This window comes from Hylobates moloch, unplaced genomic scaffold, assembly GCF_009828535.3.
Source record: "Hylobates moloch isolate HMO894 unplaced genomic scaffold, HMol_V3 SCAFFOLD_3, whole genome shotgun sequence".
In the NCBI taxonomy this organism is placed as follows: domain Eukaryota; kingdom Metazoa; phylum Chordata; class Mammalia; order Primates; family Hylobatidae; genus Hylobates; species Hylobates moloch.
Window position 1 is genome coordinate 17,231,331 of NW_026652278.1, and position 18,962 is coordinate 17,250,292.

An 18,962-nucleotide genomic window follows, 5' to 3' on the forward strand; every position below is an offset into this window, starting at 1 on the left:
TCAGCAACACAGCATCTCTCTGACCCTTTTTTCACCATTATAACTCTCTGGGGGAAGACTATCCAACTTTAGGGATTCATGTGATTAGGCTGGGCCCACCTAAGTAATACAGGAAAACATCCTCATCTCCAGATCCTTAATTTAATCATATCTTCAAAGTCTCATTTGCCATGTAAAGTAACCTCTTCACAGATTCCAGGGATTAGAACATGGGCATCTTGGGCAGGGGGCATTGGTCTGCCCACCATAGCCAGAAATAGAGAGTGGGTTGGACTTCCTGGCCATCTCCTGGAGCAATCCTGGCTCTCTTCCTAGGCATCTCCAGCTGGAAGATGATGAAGACACCTTTAAACTTCTTTATTAGAAGCCTCCAGACTTTTTGTGGTTTGCAATGACATTTTCATCATAATTCCCTTAACTTTCCAAATCACACTATGTGGGCTTGCAAAGCCAGCCAATTGCTTACTGACTACCAGGTCCGGGAGATAATGGGGTGGTGGGAGGAGAGTGGAAAATGAGGGCTTTGATTACCCAGGCCCTGAACAAGTCCATCTAGAAATAGCCATGTTCCAGCCAGTTCTTTTGAAACGCGAAGTCAGGTACATTTTGTAACAACTGCTATAATTTGAAGATGCCTCAAGCCACAAACTGGCTCCAGAAATGAGCTTTGTTCTTTACAGCACACTTTGCTCAAAACATAGGCACTTTAAAATAACTTGATAGCCCCTAACTGAGGAACATTCCAGAGGGCAGAGATTGTGGTATATTCATCTTTGGATATGCCCAGTACTGAGTAGGTTGCGTGGCCCATTCTAAGTGCCAGAACAAGCGTGATACTTGGTACACTCTGTCATTTATGAGCACATGGAGAAAATGGATCTGACATGACAGGAGATGGAATTAAGCTCTGTTTCCCACCTGGACCCACTGTGTTTCCAGAATAGATTAAGAACTCTTAGATATCTTGTCTCTGTTTCCATAATACGCAGAACAGAGATGAGCCAATGACACTGCCTTCTACTTCAGTTTACTGGAGATGCTGAACAAAAGTAGATACAGGAATTTAAGATTGTCTCATTTGAGAAGGCAGGATGCTAGTTTATATAAATCACTCTAATCTTCTATTCCCACAGCACCCAGCAGGGAATAATGTTTGTGAAAGGAAATAATGACAATATAGCTCTGTGCTTATTAAAGGCATTAGCTTTGGGATCAGGCAAATCCAAGTTTGAATCATGGCTGTGCCACTTGCCAGCACTATGACTCTGGCCACATTCACCTCCACTTCTTTCTTAACTCCAAAGAGTAAGTTTGAAAAAGGCAGTAAGCATAGTTCCCTGGGCACTGGCTGGCTACAGAAGCAACCAGACAGTTTGGTAGGGGTTCTTGGCTCAGCTACTTAATGATAACAGTTTGATCCCTAGAGCCTGCCACATCTAAGGTCCATTTCTGTTTCTTCTCTTTGGGTACAGACATACCTGTGCATTCTTTATAAAGTTCCAGCTGGGCCAGAGGTTTAGAGCTTGCTGCTGTCCTATAGGCCCTGTTTGCCTAGCCCTGGACGTGTGTGGCTCAAAGAGTAATTTAGAGCAGGGGTTCCCAACCCTGGACAGTAGGAACTGGGCTGCACAGTGGGAGGTGAGTAGCAGGCAAGTGAGTGAAGCTTCATCTGTATTTACGGCCACTCCCCATTGCTCACATTACCACCTGAGCTCCGCCACCTGTCAGATTAGAGGCAGCATTAGATTCTCATAGGAGCATGAGCCCTCTTGTGAACTGCACATGAGAGGGATCTATGTTGTCTGCTCCTTATGAGAATCTAATATCTGATGATCTGTCACTGTCTCCCATCACTCCCAGGTAGGACCCTCTAGTTGCAGGAAAACAAGGTCAGGGCTCCCACTGGTTCTATAATACATTATGGTGAGTTGTATAATTATTTCATTATATATTACAATGTAGTAATAATAGAAATAAAGTGCACAATAAATGTAATGCACTTTATCACCCAGAACCATCCCCCCACTCACATACACCCCCTGCCCGTGAAAAAACTGTTTTCTGTGAAACCAGTCCCTGGTGCCAAAAAGATTGGGGACTGCTGATCTAGAGGAGAAGCAAAAGCCCCTCTGAACAATACAGAGCTCACAAATGTGGAGCTAAAGGGGGAAGCCCTCACGGATGACACCCAAAGCTCCTTCTCGATGAAATCCCTTTTAGAAGAACTTTCCTTTCTGTGAATAGTGGTCTCATCGCAGCCTCATCTTTCATCATTTTCAAAAGCCAGCCCTTTGATCACGACTCTTCGAGGGTACAGTCATCGTTTTCTGGGCCTGGCTTATTTGGGAAACATTTGTGCTTTGTGAAGACTTGGGGCATGCCAGTATTTAAAAGGCCATGCCGACCATGTTCCACCCTAGTTCAAGGATCCAGTTGGCAGAGGGCAGCAAACAAGGGACTGTTTGTGCCTCTGTAATCACAGAGCAGAGGGCATTTTATAACTGCTGAGTGGACTCAAAGTTAATTACCATTGAGAAGTCTGAATAAAATACCCCTCCAAAACCTTGGGGATAAAGAACATTTCATTTATTTATTTATTTTTAATGATCAGTACTAGATCTGAAAGTACTTTAAAGATCAGTACTAGACCAGCACTGTCCAATAGAAACATAATGTGAGCCATATCTGTAATTGAACATTTTCCAGTACCACAGTCAAAAAATAGCAATAGCACAGGTGAAATTAATTTTAATGATATTTAATTTTGGTCGGGTGCAGTGACTCACACCTGTAATCCTGGCACTTTGGGAGGCTGAGGCAGGTGGATCACTTGAAGCCAGGAGTTTGAGACCAGGCTGGCCAACGTGGTAAAACCCCATATCTACTAAAAATATAAAATTAGCTGGGTGTGGTGGTGGGCACCTGTAATCCAAGCTACTCGGGAGGCTGAGGCAGGAGAATCACTTGAACTTGGGAGACAGAGGCTGCAGTGAGCCAAGATCACACCACTGCATTCCAGCCTGGATAACAGAGCAAGACTGTCTCAAAAAAAAAAAAATTAATTTCACCCAGCTCATTCAAAATATCATTTACTTTTTTTTTTTTTTTTTTGAGACAGACTCTTGCTCTGTCACCAGGCTGGAGTGCAGTGGCATGATCTTGGCTCACTGCAACCTCCCCCTCCAAGGTTCAAGCAAGCAGTTCTCCTGCCTCAGCCTCCCGAGTAGCAGGGACTGTAAGTGCGTGCCACCACGCCCAGCTAATTTTTGTGTTTTTAGTAGAGACAGTGTTTCACCATGTTGGCCAGGATGGTCTTGATCTCATGACCTTGTGATCCGCCTGCCTCGGCCTCCCAAAGTGCTGGGATTACAGGCGTGAGCCACCACGCCTTGCCCCAAAATATCATTTTAGCATGTAATTTAATATAAAAAATTATGAACAAGCAGTTTTACCTCTTTTGGTGACCCAAGTTTTTGTAATCTGGTGTCTGAGTTTTACTTAGATCATATTACAATTCCCACTCACCACTTTTCAAGGGCTGAGTGGGTACATGTGGCTGGGGGCTACTGTATTGAACAGCACAGATGTCCATAGAGGCACCAGGCTGTGGCCCCCTGAGGAGAGGAGATGCTGTCTTTCATCTGAGCATAGTTTTCTGTAGCTGTAGTGTCTAGCATCTGAGTGTGGTTCTTCAGATGTGTTCATAGGATAAAGAGCTGGATGCATTTGTGAGATTGGCTTGCCTAGCTGTGGCTCGGAGGAGCAGGAGTTGTCATTCCTAGTCATTTGAAATGTATTCACAACCCAGGACTTCACACACTGTACAATTCGCCCATTTAAAGTGTACAGTTAAATGGATTTTAGTATTTTCAGAGTTTTCTATTCATCATACAGTCAATTTTGGAGTGTTTTCATTACCTCCTTAAAAATCTGGCACATCCTTAGCTGTCACCCCCTCATCTCCTTCACCTCCAGGCAACCATTACTCTATTTTCTGTCTCTTGATTTACCAATTCTGGATATTTCATAGAAATAGGACCACACAATACATGGTCTTTGTGTCTGACTTCTTTCACTTAGGATCATGCTTTCAAGGTTCATCCATGTTGTAGCATGTATCAGTACTTCATGTCTTCTTATTGCCAAATATGATTTCATTGTGTGGATGTGCTACATTTTATTTATCCATTCGTCAGTTGATGGACATTTGTATTATTTCCACTTTTTGGTTATTATGACTAATGCTTCTATGAACTCTTGTGTACAGATTTTTGCATGGACATGTTTTCATTTATCTCGGGTATATACCCAGGAGTAGAATTGTTGGATCATATGATAAACTCTATACGTAACTATGTGAGGACCTGCCAGACTATTTTCCAAAGTGGCTATACCATTTGACATTCCCATCAGCAGTGTATGTGCTTCCAGTTTCTCTACATAATCACCAGCACTTGTCTTTATCTTTTTGAGTATAGCCATCTCTCTTCGTTTGTGCTGCTATAACAAAATACCCAAGGCTGGGTAATTTACAAAGAACAGAGATTTATTTTCTCACAGTTCTGGAGGCTGAGAAGTTCAAGATCAAGGCGCCAGCAGGTTCGATTGCCTAGTGAGGGATGCTCTGTTTCCAAGATGGTACCCCTTATTGCCATATTATCCTGAGGGAAGGAACGCTGTGTCAACTGCGAAGCTTGAAGAAATATATATATAAAGGACAATTAACATTTTTTAAGCTCTGAAGATGCTGGAATCCCTTTTTTTCAGGGAACTTCTGGCAAGCCTGCCACCTAAATTCTTCATGAAAATGACATTTACATTTCATGATTGTGTTGAGTCAGTGAATGATATCATACAGATTTAAAAGAATCTTAAACTGCCAAATGAACTTTCCCTTCTATTTTGCAAAGGCACTCCGTGGGGTATGAGCTGTGGTAATCACATTTACTGCTTGCTGACTGTTCTTCACAAGGAAGGAAACATTTTTGTTGGTGGTCCTCCCTGTGTACAGCTGCCGAGTTTTTTGCAAGGTGTTCTCAGCTCTCTGGTTACTCTCCATTTCTGAAATGCTTGGCTTCAATGTAGAGGAGCCCAGCCCAGTATGCGGTCCTGCCATGCACAGCCATGACATGGGATGATGGAGGGAGAGGAGCCACATGGGCTACCTAAGCCTGTAAGTGGGTGACTCTAGAAAATGTACTACCTTCTGGCAGAAAGGCATGTGCTCTGAAAGACTGATGAAATACCTGTAGTTCACATTTAATTACTTGCTTCCAACTACCTCTGAAAAATACTAGCATTTATGTGATATAGAGTGTAGGGTAATATGTCTAGTTTTAGTATTTGTTCACATGGTAAACATTGGTCCTGCTTCCAGAGAAACAAATATGACTAGGAGAATATGAATGTTCTATTGCTAGAGATGTTCTCTCACATTTTTTTTCCCTGGATGCCATCATTCCATGCTGGGGGGCTGGTGGGTAGAGGGAGTAGGCTGTGATATTTTGCTGCACACCTCTGATTTTTTATTTTTGAGTTTTAGAATCCAGGCAAGTATAGTCATTCCTTGGTATCCACGGGATATTGATTCCAGGACCCCTTATATAAAATGGTGTGGGATTTGCATTTAATTACTTGCATATGCACATCCTTCTGTATACAGTTAATTTAAATAATCTATAGGTTACCTATAATACATGATACAGTGTAAATAGTATGTAAATGTTGTTCTACTTTATTGTTTTTAGTTTGTATTTTTTATTGTAGTATTATTAATTTTACTTTTTGTTTTTTCAAATATTTTCAATCAGTGGTTGGTTGAATCTGTGGATGCAAAACCTGTGGATATGGAGGTCTGACTGTATATTTTATTCATCACAACATGCACAGTTGCCAGCATGCCAAAGAATTTGGTTGATCTTGATGATATCCCGCAACTTGATTTCTTATAAATCTCTGTCCAATTGCCTGCTTCTGTGAAGTGCCTTCTATGTGTCAGGTGCTGTGTGAAGTCTTTATTAGCTTGATTTCCTGTAATCTTCACAACAGCCCCATATCACTGTTGCCCCACTCAATCAAATGGAGATGTTGAGGCTTAGAGCAGAAAGATTGCTTTCCCAGTGGCAGAGCCAGGATCAAAATGCAATCCATGGCTGGGAATGGTGGTTCACGCCTGTAATCCCAGCACTTTGGGAGCCTGAGGGGGGCGGATCACCTGAGGTCAGGAGTTCATGACCAGCCTGGACAACATGGCAAAACCTCCTCTCTACTAAAAATACAAAAATTAGCCAGGTGTGGTGGCGGGCACCTGTAATCTCAGCTACTTTGGAGGCTGAGGCAGGAGAATAGCTTGAACCTGGAAGACAGAGGTTGCAGTTAGCCAAGATCACGCCACTGCACTCCAGCCTGGGCCACAGGGCAAAACTTTATCTCCAAAAATAAAATAAATAAATGAATAAATAAAAGAAGAAGAAAAGAAAGCCCTCTGGCTGCTGTACCCATATGTGCATTGCCTGCACTGCATTACCTCCCACTGTAAAGTTTTTAAAAAGTGAATGTGTATCTAGGCAGTTTCTGCAATTGGACCCAAAATCTACAGATAATAAATTTATAGAAAAAAATGTGGCTGGGGATTTAGAAACATGGGGATTGTTATATTACAAGTATTATGAACACAGGCCAGGTGCGGTGATTCACACCTGTAATCACAGCACTTTGAGAGGCCAGGGTGGGCAGATCACCTGAGGTCAGGGGTTTGAGACCAGCCTGGCCAACATAGTGAAACCACATCTCTGCTAAAATCACGAAAATTAGCTGGGCGTGGTGGCACCTGCCTGTAATGCCAGCTACTTGGGAGGCTGAGACATGAGAATTGCTTGAACCTGGGAGACAGGTTGCAGTCAGCCGAGTTCACACCCCTGCACTCCCAGCCTAGGCAACAGAGTGAAGACTCTGTCTTTAAAAAAAGGTATTATGAACATGAATTCTCTTCCCTCTCTGGGGTGTCTTAGAAGGGACGAGGCATATTTATTTGTTCCTTCTTCCTTCCACACATCTATCAATGGTGTATTCATTGAGAGACAGTGTATAACAAAGTGGTTAAGAGTTTGGATTCTGAAGCCAGACTGCTTGGGTTGAATTCCAGCTCACTTGCTTCCCTTTGACCTTTGGCAACTTTAACCTTTGTGGGCCTGTGTTTCTTTATCTGTAAAATGAGGATAATGAGAATAGCTACCTTTTAGGGTGATTGAGAGGATTCAGGCAGTCTATGTAAAGTATTTAAAATAGTGCCTGATGTACAGAAAACTCTGAAAGCGTATTAGTTATTGTTAATATTAATATGTGTCTTTTATGCTCTAATATTCTGCCCTGGGCTTTGGGACTACAGTGGACAGAATGTCCCTGACATCATGGTCCTTTCAGCTTAGTTAGAGAGAAAGAGAGAGAAAATAACAGGTGTATGTTAGGGCACCAAGGAGATGTACAGTTGATTTGGGAGCATATAGCAGGGAGTTCTAATGAAAGGTCCTGGTAGTGTTCATTATAGAACTTTAGAACTGGAAAAGATTGCAGCTATTTTCTTGTCAATCGCTCCTTTGAAACCCAGAGTGCTTAAATGATTTGTTTAAGTTCATTCAGGTGATTTATAGCAGAGCCAGGCCAGAACCTGTACCTCCTGAAACTGAGGTCAAGCTAGAGTGTATTACGTCATCAAAGCTCCTCCTAGAAGCCTTGGGCCCATTTCGTGATGATCAACAATGCTTGATTTTAGAGCAGCTTCTTAGAATTCAAACTTGAATTGTCTCTGGCTCCTGGGAGCTGTCCTGATGGTTATTTGTGCCAAGCATCAAGTAATGATGATAATCATTGTCTTCTGTTTACCTTAAAGTTGTCCATCCTGGTAAAGAGAGAGATTTATTCTGCTGGACATTTGTAAACATCCAGTTTGAATTTTGGAAACTGGGTAACCAACCTGATTAAAACCTGCATCACACAGAGCTGGCTGAGGAATACATGTGCGATAAAATGTATCATTTGACTTGGAAATGAAGATGAAAAAACATCTTTCAGGAAGTGTGTGTTGGGTGGGTGGGTCGGGGGATTAAAACTTGATTTAAGAAGGTAATAGAAACTTAAAGGTTTCAGATGGCTTATAATTTATCTGTAATGGGAAAAATACTTTACCACAGATAATATCTTGGAATAAATTTGAAATCACAGGCTGTATTATGGATGTGTTTGTGAATGTATGTGATTTGCAAAGAATGAAACTTTTTTGTGAATGTAATTTAGCAGGCGTAAGATGACAAATAAGCTATATGCAGTAAGAGTCCATTTGATACAATGTGTGTAATTTTAAACTTAAAACCATTGTGCTTTAGAACTGGAAGGGACCTTAGAGATCATCTAGTAGAAATCATTTTGCAAATGGAAGAACGGAATCCCAGGGAAGGTGAATGGCTTTGCCTGCACTGCAAACTAGAATCCAGATGTTTAGACAACTGTGTTTGGAGACTTTTTACAATGTAAAGCTTGATATCCAGGGGCTCACTTTTAGTATTTTACCAGTAGTAGTTTTATGTCATTGCTAATCACAGCTATAACGTAATTTCTTCTGGAATATGGACCATCTCTTCAGCCCTTTGCATATATGGATGCTTAATACAAATACTCTTTGTGACTCCTAATTAATACCCCAATTAATATCCAATGATAGAAGTTTAGGAACATTAAAGCAATGTTACTTGTCAGCTTCTTTTGTTCAGGCTCTTAATGTGGCTTCTTCTGATTTCTCAGCTGATTCAAAAGAATTCAGAGAAGGTCATGTATGCGGCTCTTTTCAAAGGAAAACACTGGTTGCTAGAGGGATCGATTTTAATATAGTTTCATATCATAGAGATTTTAATAATGCAGTCTAAAATATTTGTACATGAATTCATTAAGCCCAGATTAGTCTTATTATAATTACTCAAAAAGTAATTCAATTTAAGAGAAAACATTTTAAATGGATGTAAAATACACTGTGAGCTGGGAAGCCATACTGTTCTACTTTATCAGCTCTATAAAGTACTAGCAGACTCGAACATAACTTTCATAGTATACAGAATGCAATCATAAAAAGTATTATTCCTAAATCTATTTTTTTATGTTCTTTCAGTAGTTAAGCGCTTTATCCCTCTGTGCTAGGAATGAGATATACTAGGGATAGGATGTCATAAAAATGGTAGGGGCTCACCAGCTCGTGTCTCTTGCACTGCCTTTCCAAGTCAGCGCAGGCCGATGGGTTATAAGCACACAGCCCAAGATCGATGTTGGCAGCACATTCCCTAGTAAATGTAGCAGGAAGATTCTTCGAGGCTTTTTTTTGTTTTGTTTTTTTCTTATCCACAAATAAAATACATTAACTGAGCACCGTGTGCCTTCAGAGGTACAACAGTGACAGGCAAAGTATTGGTCTTCATTTCTAATATGATAAAAGGTGAAGGGAGGCCAGAAGCAAGGAAAATGAGAGAACTTTCTCCAGCCTACATCCAAAACCAGGTAGAGAAGAAAAGGCAGAGTGAGATAAAAGATCTTGCAGCATTAAAGAGCGGTTGTCATTTTTGGCTTAGAAGGCTGGAGATGCGGAGTGAGGCCTTCCGGTTAGTCCTTAAAGCTATTTCCAAGGCTCACCGGGGCTCTGTTCAGTTTGAGCAACCTTATTGTGCCTGGAGGAAGCAGGGGGGTCATGAATATTGGCCGTGTGGCTACACGGTTGCCTGAGCTGTCTGGCTTTGGAGACACAGAAAACTAATCACAGTCCCTATGTGGTGCCACTGAGGCTGAGCGGGGACTCTGGAGGAGCTCTGGACTCTGGCCATGCTCCGGGAGAGACAGACCTGCACCTGGGCAGGAAGGGGCTCTGCTTCAGTGGTTTGTTGTGCTCAAACTTTATTTAATAAAGCAATGGAACCCTTTTATCAGGCAAATTCTCCATAGAACCCCGCTATAGGGAACAGAACAGCTCTCTTTGCAGTGCTGCCAATTCAGCCGTCCCCATACAGTTCCTACCTCTTTTGAACCTTATCCACCAGGGAGTGTGGCTTGAGATGCTGATCAAAGCCCAGGACAGGGCTAGCTGAGCCCCCTAAATGGTGGTCTTGAGAAACAAAGGCAGGTCCAGAGGAGACGGGCAGTGTTAAAGGAATGAGTGGTACCCGAAACAAAGGTCAGGCCTTGGGTTTCTGGCACCTCTGGGTTCTAACCACCACCTTAGATCACTGGTGTTTGAAGGTAGGATGTCATTGGATCACTGATGTCAAGGCTTAAAAATAATTCATTCATAGGTAATATCTGAGAATTGATTTGGGGCTTCTGAATGGCATATAGCTACAGGATGACAAGAAGGAATTAGAAGGATCATTTTATTTTCATGAATTTTCCTCTCATGATTCCTTTACAGTCCTATGAAGTCGCAGAGGTTTTTCAAATGGTAGACAATCAATAAATGTTTTTTGAATAATAATACTATAATTTATAGAAGACTTTCTGGGTACCAGTTATCGTGTTCTCTTATAGGCAATCTCTCATTCAGTCTCCATAGCAAATTTTGTCTCTGCAAAAATTACCTGTTGTTACTGGCATGTTGCCGATGAGAAAATCAAGGCTTGGGGAGATAAAATAATTTGCCCAAGATCCCACAGGCAGACATAGGACCAGCTCTGACTTCAGAACCTGAGTTTTTATGACCCTGTTTCTATTGCTTATTACTATACCATTGACTTTCACCTATTGAACATGCAGCATAAACCAGCCACCATGTGCTAAGTGCTTTACATATATGCTTTTCACTGTCCTCCTAGGTATTCTGCAAGATAAATTTTATTATCCTCATTTTACAAGTGAGGAAGTGAAGACTCATAGAGTTTAAATAGCTAGTCTAGTATGGCTAGGATGCTGGCCTTTGCCAGGATTGAACGAATATTATTTGACTACAAAGTACTTGTGCTCTGTGCTGATTAAATTATCCCACTTGATCCTCATGATATTCCTGTGGTAGGGAAAAAACTTATCCCTACTGTTGCCATTTTATAGATAGGAATGTAAGCTACAATATGTTGAGTGATTACTCCAGGTGTCCACTTAGTAAGGGGTTGGGACTTGATCCCAGGTCATTGAGATCCAGTGGCCATAATCCTGTGGTGCCACAGCACTGGATCATATAAGGACGCATCCTGTCACCTTTGGAGAGCCCACATGCAGGTCTGGACCTGGGCTTTGTCAACTGAAAACAGAACTGCCCTGGAGTGCCGCGGGTACTCAACAAGTAGGGAGGCATTGATGGGCCCCACTTTTCAACATAAAAAGAAAAAATTCACTCCATTCACAGAGATTTTCAGAAGAAATGTACCGACTGAATTCTTGTTACTCTTTGTGTCTATGTACAGAGCTTGCTGGTTTTTTAACCTTGGCGAGGAGGGCAGCTCAGCTGATTGTGAAATTGACTTTGGTTAATGGTGAACTGACTCCATTCAAGAAAACTACATTCATTCCAGCTGTTCCCTTCCTTGGCCCTGGTTAGTTGGGTCCCAGTAAAATTCGCAGTGCTTTACTGTAAAAGCACTTGTACTTGAAAGAGAATTTTCTTTCTGTAGCTCAAACCACAGGAGGACTCGCAAGACAGCTGTCTCCCTAGGTGAGACTTCTTAAATGGGAGTTAAGTGCATGCATTTCAAGAAACTAAACTCCCCTCATATATAATTTAACCTAGAAAAGAAAGCAAAATTGAGAGAGTAGTATGATTACATTGTTTGAGAACTAGTAACTTTACCTCCCCCAGTTTTATGGAAGTCACACACAGTTTCACTGTTTGCCATACCTTTAATACTGTGGCGTGTGGGCTAAGTGTGATATTGTAATAATAGTGAGGGTTTCTCTAACCATAGTTATGGACTATGGATTGAAATAGTAAATTATTCCTAGCAGACTGAATGGGCAATAAGACTGCCATCCAGTTCTCCTCATAAAACAAAGCAATAGATAAATAAAGCAGAGCCAACTCACTTAACCTGCATGGCTCTGTGCACTGCTAATTATTAACCCAGGCGCAAGAGAGGGGTTCACCCAGAGTGTAGTTAAGTCATTTTTAATCGAGGTAAACACGAGTCATGTGGATGAGCAGCACTCAAGAAAGTTTAATCAGCAACATTTAGGAATCACCCAGCCTAATTGCCATAACTTATTAATAATAATAAATAATCGAGTCTTTTTATGGCCCCTGTCTCTGGAGGACTCAGTGCATTAAAGATCTCTAGGGTGTGAATCTCTTAGTAGCTGTGGGGGAAGGGGCAAGTATCCTTGATGCTCATTCCTAACTGAAGAAATTGGACAGCAGGGCTAAGAAAGGCAATCTGAGTTCCTTCTTTCTTATTTTCTTCCTCCCACATCTGAATCACCAACTTATACACGCCCTTTCATCTATCTATAGGACCAGAATGGCTCCAGGGGCTGGTGGGGAGGGGGAGAGGGGGCGTGCAGGAGAACAGGCTTTTCTTTGTCCACATGAATGATTGGGGTTGGGGTTTTCTCCCTTGGGAAGTGAGTATGAGCAGAGCTTTGTCTGAAGGAGTTCATTTCCTCTTTACAAGTGTCTCTGGTGCCCTTTAGGCTCAACCTGATTGTGGCTAGAGTGGCCGCTGGCAGTTCCCCACTTCATACTGGCATGAGTTTCTATTCCTGCAAGAGCAGAAAAATGGCCCCGAGTCTTATTCTCGGAGTAATTCCCCACAGCAACCAATGGAATGGGAAAACATTTGTATAAATCATTTAACTTTACCTTCACAGCACCATGACAGGGGTATTAGAATATGCCTGGGTTTTCAACAAGGAAACTCAAGCTCAGCAGGTGTAATAGATTGACTCCTGACTTTGTGGTTGGTTAGATTGAAAGGAGAATATCACACTCAAATTGGAGGCCTTTTGATTTTTGTAAGTGACTACTCCCTATAGTTTAGGATTTGAAGGTGGTGGACAGGAACACCAGGGTAGCGAATGGTAAAAATATTTCAATGGCTAATATCCTTTGATATCCACAGTTTGGGAGAGGAAGTTAAAATGTAGCCAACAGCACAGAAACCACCTTCTCCTTTATTTCCCGTTTGTCTGTCCATGAATCATTTGTGCCTGAGCCAGGATCGCAGTTTCATTCTGGAGAAGTGAAATTTTAAAAGAAGGTACCCAAACCATTGTTAGACCAAAAAGATAAATAATAATAATGAGAATGGAATGATTTATACCTCAGACCACGAAAGACATAAACTTCGTGTTCCAAGATAATCCATTTGCAAAATTGTTGCAATATTTGCACTAGTGTTTATTAAAATTTACATTGGAATAAAATGGTGCAAAATGTAAATGAAGCTTTAAAAGAGTTTTTGGAAAAATCTAAAATAGCTACTATGAGTTTTTGGAATCGAAGATACAAATAGTTACTCCATGTATATTTGTCTGCTAAAGCGTGAAATATACAATGGAATTGGACAGAATAAGGTCGCTAAATCCCTGCCCGAATTTCTATCCTCCCTGTCCACTGATAGTTTTCAGTGATTCAAATCAGTACTGAATTTTGAAGGAAGTGCTCCTTGTCAAAACCATGCAGAGGAGGCTGAGGATTCTGGACGGATGTCGAGACTGAATCCGTATTTCAAAGACTAATCTTATTTCACTAATGTTTTCAGGGTTGGAAATTTTTGTCTGTATTCATTAGAGGGGAATGATAAATCTCTAACTTGTACTTTGCTAATAATAGTGATGAGCTTTTGTGCTTCATTAAGGTTAAATGAATCTCATGTAGTCCTGGCTCAGCCTTTAACTCCATGTGTGATCTTGAGAAAAAAATCTCTGAACTGTCTGGGACTCAGTTTCCTCATCTGTAAAATGAGGGGGTTGAATCAGATGAGTGCTAGGACAGACCAGCCCTCTTTCCCTCCCTCGTAGGTAGGAGCTTGCCATGGCCAGGCAGGTAGGACCCACAAAGCTGATTAAGAGACATTGCTCTTATCCTCAGGAGCTCATGGTCTATATAAATAACTCATTATAATATGAGCTATAATTGCAACATGCACAAATTACTCCAGGAGCACAGAAGCGGAAACAGTGAATTCCCTCTCTGTGGGAATAAACTTCACAGTGGCTGTGACATTTGAAGGCTGAGTAGGAGGGCTCCTCCAGGTGTGCCGGCTGGTCAGAGGGTGGATGGTGCAGACTATGGGTTCCAGGAAGCAAGCGCATATGAAATGGTATATTTACGGAGCTGCGCACGGTTCTCCCAGTCTCTGGGCAGTGGCATCCCATACACTGCTGGATCAGAATTTGTACTAATGATGAATTACTGAGGTTAGAGACTACTGTATAGTGTGTATCAATTAGAGCAGAGTCAAGGTTTCCTGTAGCGGCACTGACAGGACCCATTTACATCCCAGCTGGCTTTGTTGAATGTAAAAGAAATGGTGATGTTTTTGCCAATTCCCTGAGAATTATGAGCCTGCAATCTGTTTTACCTGCACCACAACCACTGGCCTCAGTGTGCCCTTGGGAGTATGAACGACTCCCCGTGGGGTCATGTGTGCCCAAGTGGAGTGAAAACTGCCACCATAGATCTTCTCTTCTTGCATTCTGTTAACCTGTGAGGTGTGTGTCTCAGCCACACCACTGATGGACCCTTGGTTCTTTGTGACTTTGTAGGAGCTGATGTTTCTGGTGATGACAGAGAGCAAAATTAGATGTCGATGATATAGTTCCTAATTCCTTTTTAAGATGAAAATAACTTTAGTTTTAAAATTTGAGTTGTAAATGTAAGGTGTGTTCATTGCTAAAAACTAATACAGAAATGCTTGCATAAAATGTAAAAAGGTGACCCTGAATTCTATCTCCTGAAAATAAGCAATATTTCTGTGACCATTGTCACAGGTCTCTCTTCATACAGGTACACAAATGGGCTCAGGATTATGTGCCATTTTGCTATCGGATATTTTCATTCAAAATAATCCAGGTCTTTAAATAGCCATTTAAAACAGCTGCACAATAATCCATTGTGTGAGATATATTTGGCTTGATTCCTTATTGTCAAACAATCAGGCAATATCCAGTGTTTTGCCAGTATAAACAATGCCATGATGAACATTTGTGTAGGTTTCTTTTATACATTTCATTATTTCATTAGAGTCCTAGAAGTGGTATTGTTGGGCCAAGGAATGCATATTTAATATTTTTTTTATATACCGTCAAACTCTCTTCTAGAAGTTTCATTCCTTTTTACAATCCTACTGTCAAAGCAGGAACTGGCTCACGTCTTGAGTGGTGTTGTCTGTATCTCTGCTGGTGTTCTTTTGTCTTTAAGTTACTGAGTGAGAAAGCATGAGCAAATGAGTGTACTTTTGGAGTGAGTGGGAGGCAGTATAAGCAGGGGGAACCTGAATCCACGTGGGAGATGTCAAAAAGTACTTGGCATTTGTACATAAGTTTATGAAAAGATATGTATGAAAATGTTCATCACAATTCCTAATTGCCAAACGTGGAGAACAACCCAATATCCACCAACATTCGAGTGGAGAAATAAACTGTAGTATAAACCCACAGTGAAATACTACATGGCAGTGAGAATGAATGAGCTACCATGTGCTACAATATGGATGATCAGTCCATTTACATAAAATTCAAAACCAGGCCATTGAATTTCTGGTGGGGGTTGTAGTTAGTGACTGCTTGTTTGTTTATTTTTTTTAACTAGATGTGTGTGTGTGTGTGTGTGTGTGTGTGTGTGTATTTTGAGATGGAATTTCACTCTTGTTGCCCAGGCTGGAGTGCAATGGAGTGATCTCGGCTCATTGCAACCTCTGCCTCCTGAGTTCAAGTGATTCTCCTGCCTCAGCCTCCCGAGTAGCTGGGATTACAGGCACCCACCACTGCGTCTGGCAAATTTTTGTATTTTTAGTAGAGATGGGGTTTCACCATGTCAGCCAGGCTGGTCTTGAACTCCTGACCTCAGGTGATCCGCCTGCCTCAGCCTCTCAAAGTGCTGGGATTACAGGTGTGAGCCACCATGCCTGGCCCTAGATGTGTGTTTCCTGGTGTCAGTGTAATTGGCATTTAGGGTGTTTAGTAGCTTCTCAATATTTGTTGAAAAAAATACATTAAGTTTTTCAACCTTTCTAACAGACTTTGACCTTGCTTGTTCCTCTGTGGCCTTGAATGAGTTACTTAACTTTCTGGAGCCTCAGTTTCCCCATCTATAAAATGAGAACTATAATAAAACTTTATAAGATTGTTGTGAAAGTAATATTAATAGCTGCTGATTTTTCTATGTTTACTATGCAGTGGGCACTGGTCTAAGCTCTTAAAATGTATGACATCATTTGTTTACTTTTTCCCTTACTTAGATCTATTTTGTGGTTTAGGGAACTGTAAGTCACAGAGTTAGTAAGTGTGAGGCCAGGGTTGAAATGCAAGCAGCCTCATTCCAGAGCCTGAGCTCTTAAGCATTGCCCTCCTGAGTTAAAGGAAATATGCATGGAGTGCTTAGCAAAGTCAGCATATATCATCATCATATTGTCCTTTTCAACATTATTATTAATATTTTTTCTCCTCTCTTTCTCCCCTCTCCCCTCCCCAATTTTTCTTCTCTCTTGGCAGATGTTTTTCAGCAAGGTAAGTTCACCGTTTCTTGCCTGCTTTTTCACTGGCTGGGCTCTTTGGGGAATATGGGTATGATCTGTGTGCAGAGGGTTATGGGGCTTCCCATTCTCTATGGACATGTCATATGGGACTTCAGGGACACCATGAAGACAGTGGCTTAAAGTGCCATCAGCCTCCCTGGGCCTCTGCTGTCCAACCTCTGCTTCTTCCTCTGAACCATGCTTGGGGGTAGGATGTAGACTGGACAGCTGGGCAGGGACACTTGGAGAGGGATTTGTGGCTGGGCCCTGGAAGGAGGGAGGGATGCTGTGGGCCTGGTGAGGGCTGAGACTCTGGAGGGGAGTCTGGGGGAAGGCCCCTGTCCATTGGGGCTCCTGCATCCGGCTCAGCCCTTGCTCCTTATACCAGTGCCAGTGGAGATTTCTTTGCCAAGCAAACATGCCACTGTTGTAGAGGTGTGGCAAGGCCATGGCTGGCTGGCCACTTCATGCCTTTCAACCTCGCCATCTGGGTCTGTGACTGAGATAGTGTCAGCCAGGTGAGAGTGTGCAGTGTCATCTGTTTTACCAGGCAAGGTCATGTGCTCTGAGGAGCTGGAGGTGAAATCCTAGCCCCACATTGGCCCATGTTTTAGTCCCCACTTAGGATGCAGAGCAATTGTGCTCTGGGGTGCAGCAGGAGACTCATGGGTCATGGCCTTCTCGAACCTTCTGGATATACTTCAAGGGGGAATTGCCTTTTTATCACAGTTTGACACTACTGGGTAAAAGTAGCAGGGTATCACTGTTTGTAGTCAAGCTGGGAAATATGTTGGTAGCACACATCTGCTGTGTCTTTCTGGAATCTAAGGCTGGCTTTAGAATAAAAGAGACTGGTTTAAAAATACACCCAGGCATTCCATAAATAGCTTCCAAATAATCTTACAGGCTTGGTATTTTCACAACTGTTATTTCACCCCAAACATGCAGTGTGTGTTATGGAGAATATCTGCTTTCTCTGATAGAAGTGCAGTTGTGGATAACAATGAGCATACTGTTGTATTGTCTTTTAAGAGTCTGGAGTCATAGACTTACTTTTATAAATAATTCATAAATCCCAACAAGCTATAAGTAATAAGTTCCATTTGGCTAGAGACTAAGAGATGAGCAAAATTGAAAAGGTGTCGTGACTTTCGTGTAATGAAAGTGCTGCTGTCAGGGCCTGTTGCTGCAGTGAGTTTTCTTCCTTGACAAATTGGGGGGTCATTGGGGCACTCTAGGCAGATCATTTTTTTTTCTGTGAACTAGAATGTAAGCAACCCCACACTGAATTGCATTTTTCTTCTTGAAACACAAAACATTTGAGTTTGGAAAGTCTTTCTGGAACATGTGTGTTGAGGCTCCTGGAGAATGGGGAGAGGGGAAGCTGGTGTCAGATCTGGCTTTTCTACACACAATGGTGAGCGTTCATGGTGGTTGTAATTGGCAGAAAAAAATGGCTTACCAGACTGCCTCTGTCAAGTTTGCCTTCTTTTTTAATCAATCATGCCATTCGATTGATGGGATTTGCCTGTCAGTAACAACGATATGCAGAGCAAAAGTTATAATCATCCTCAAATCACCAGCTATGGAGACTTAATAACATCTGCCAGAGATGGAAGCCGCTAGCTACCCATTGCTCTGTGTGTCAGTGGTCGGCAGCTCCCTTATAAGGTATTACTCGGATTTCAAATGGAAGGAACTGAACTTGCTTTTGTGAGTTATTTACATGACTCTGGCCATATTGGACCATTTTGTATAGAGACACATTCTCTAAAATAATGGCAAAGAGCTCGCCCGCTGGTACCCCCTCCTTACCTTTGTTTCTGGCCATCCTGCTTATGAAAATATTGCTCCATAAAATGTTCAGCTGGTGACAGTTAACATCAGCTCTGTGTCTTACAGACGGAATCTAAAACCGTGATCTCCACAAGGTCTTCTGTGGTTGAAACTCAGGGCCAGAATTGTACCATTAAGTTGAAATATGGGAATGATGAATTGTGCTAGAAATCAACAAGCAGAAAATGACTTAGCTTCAAATGAACAGACGCCACTGCGTTGTCTGAGGCCCATGCACACAATGGCAACATTGAGTGGCCCTGCCCTCCTGGACACGCCATGGGCATCCAGGCCCTGCTTGCTTTGACTTGGCCAAGGAGTCACGGGCAGTTGGGGGAAACACCGCTTGATAAATGTGTGCTTCTGGCAGTGAGGGAGGGAGGACTCTGCCCAGTGGAGTCCCTGCCTATTTGGGCTGCTGTGCACTGTGGCAGG

At 42.1% G+C, this 18,962-nt stretch overlaps 1 protein-coding gene across 1 annotated transcript in view; it reads left to right on the forward strand.

Moving 5' to 3' along the window:
- The window catches only part of GFRA1 (GDNF family receptor alpha 1), a 217,816-nt gene that overhangs the window by 44,180 nt on the left and 154,674 nt on the right, over positions 1–18,962 (forward strand). Inside the window, exon 5 of the mRNA XM_032176884.2 lies at positions 16,669–16,683. Coding sequence (XP_032032775.1) covers positions 16,669–16,683 — 15 coding nt within the window. The remainder of the gene's footprint in view (positions 1–16,668; positions 16,684–18,962) is intronic.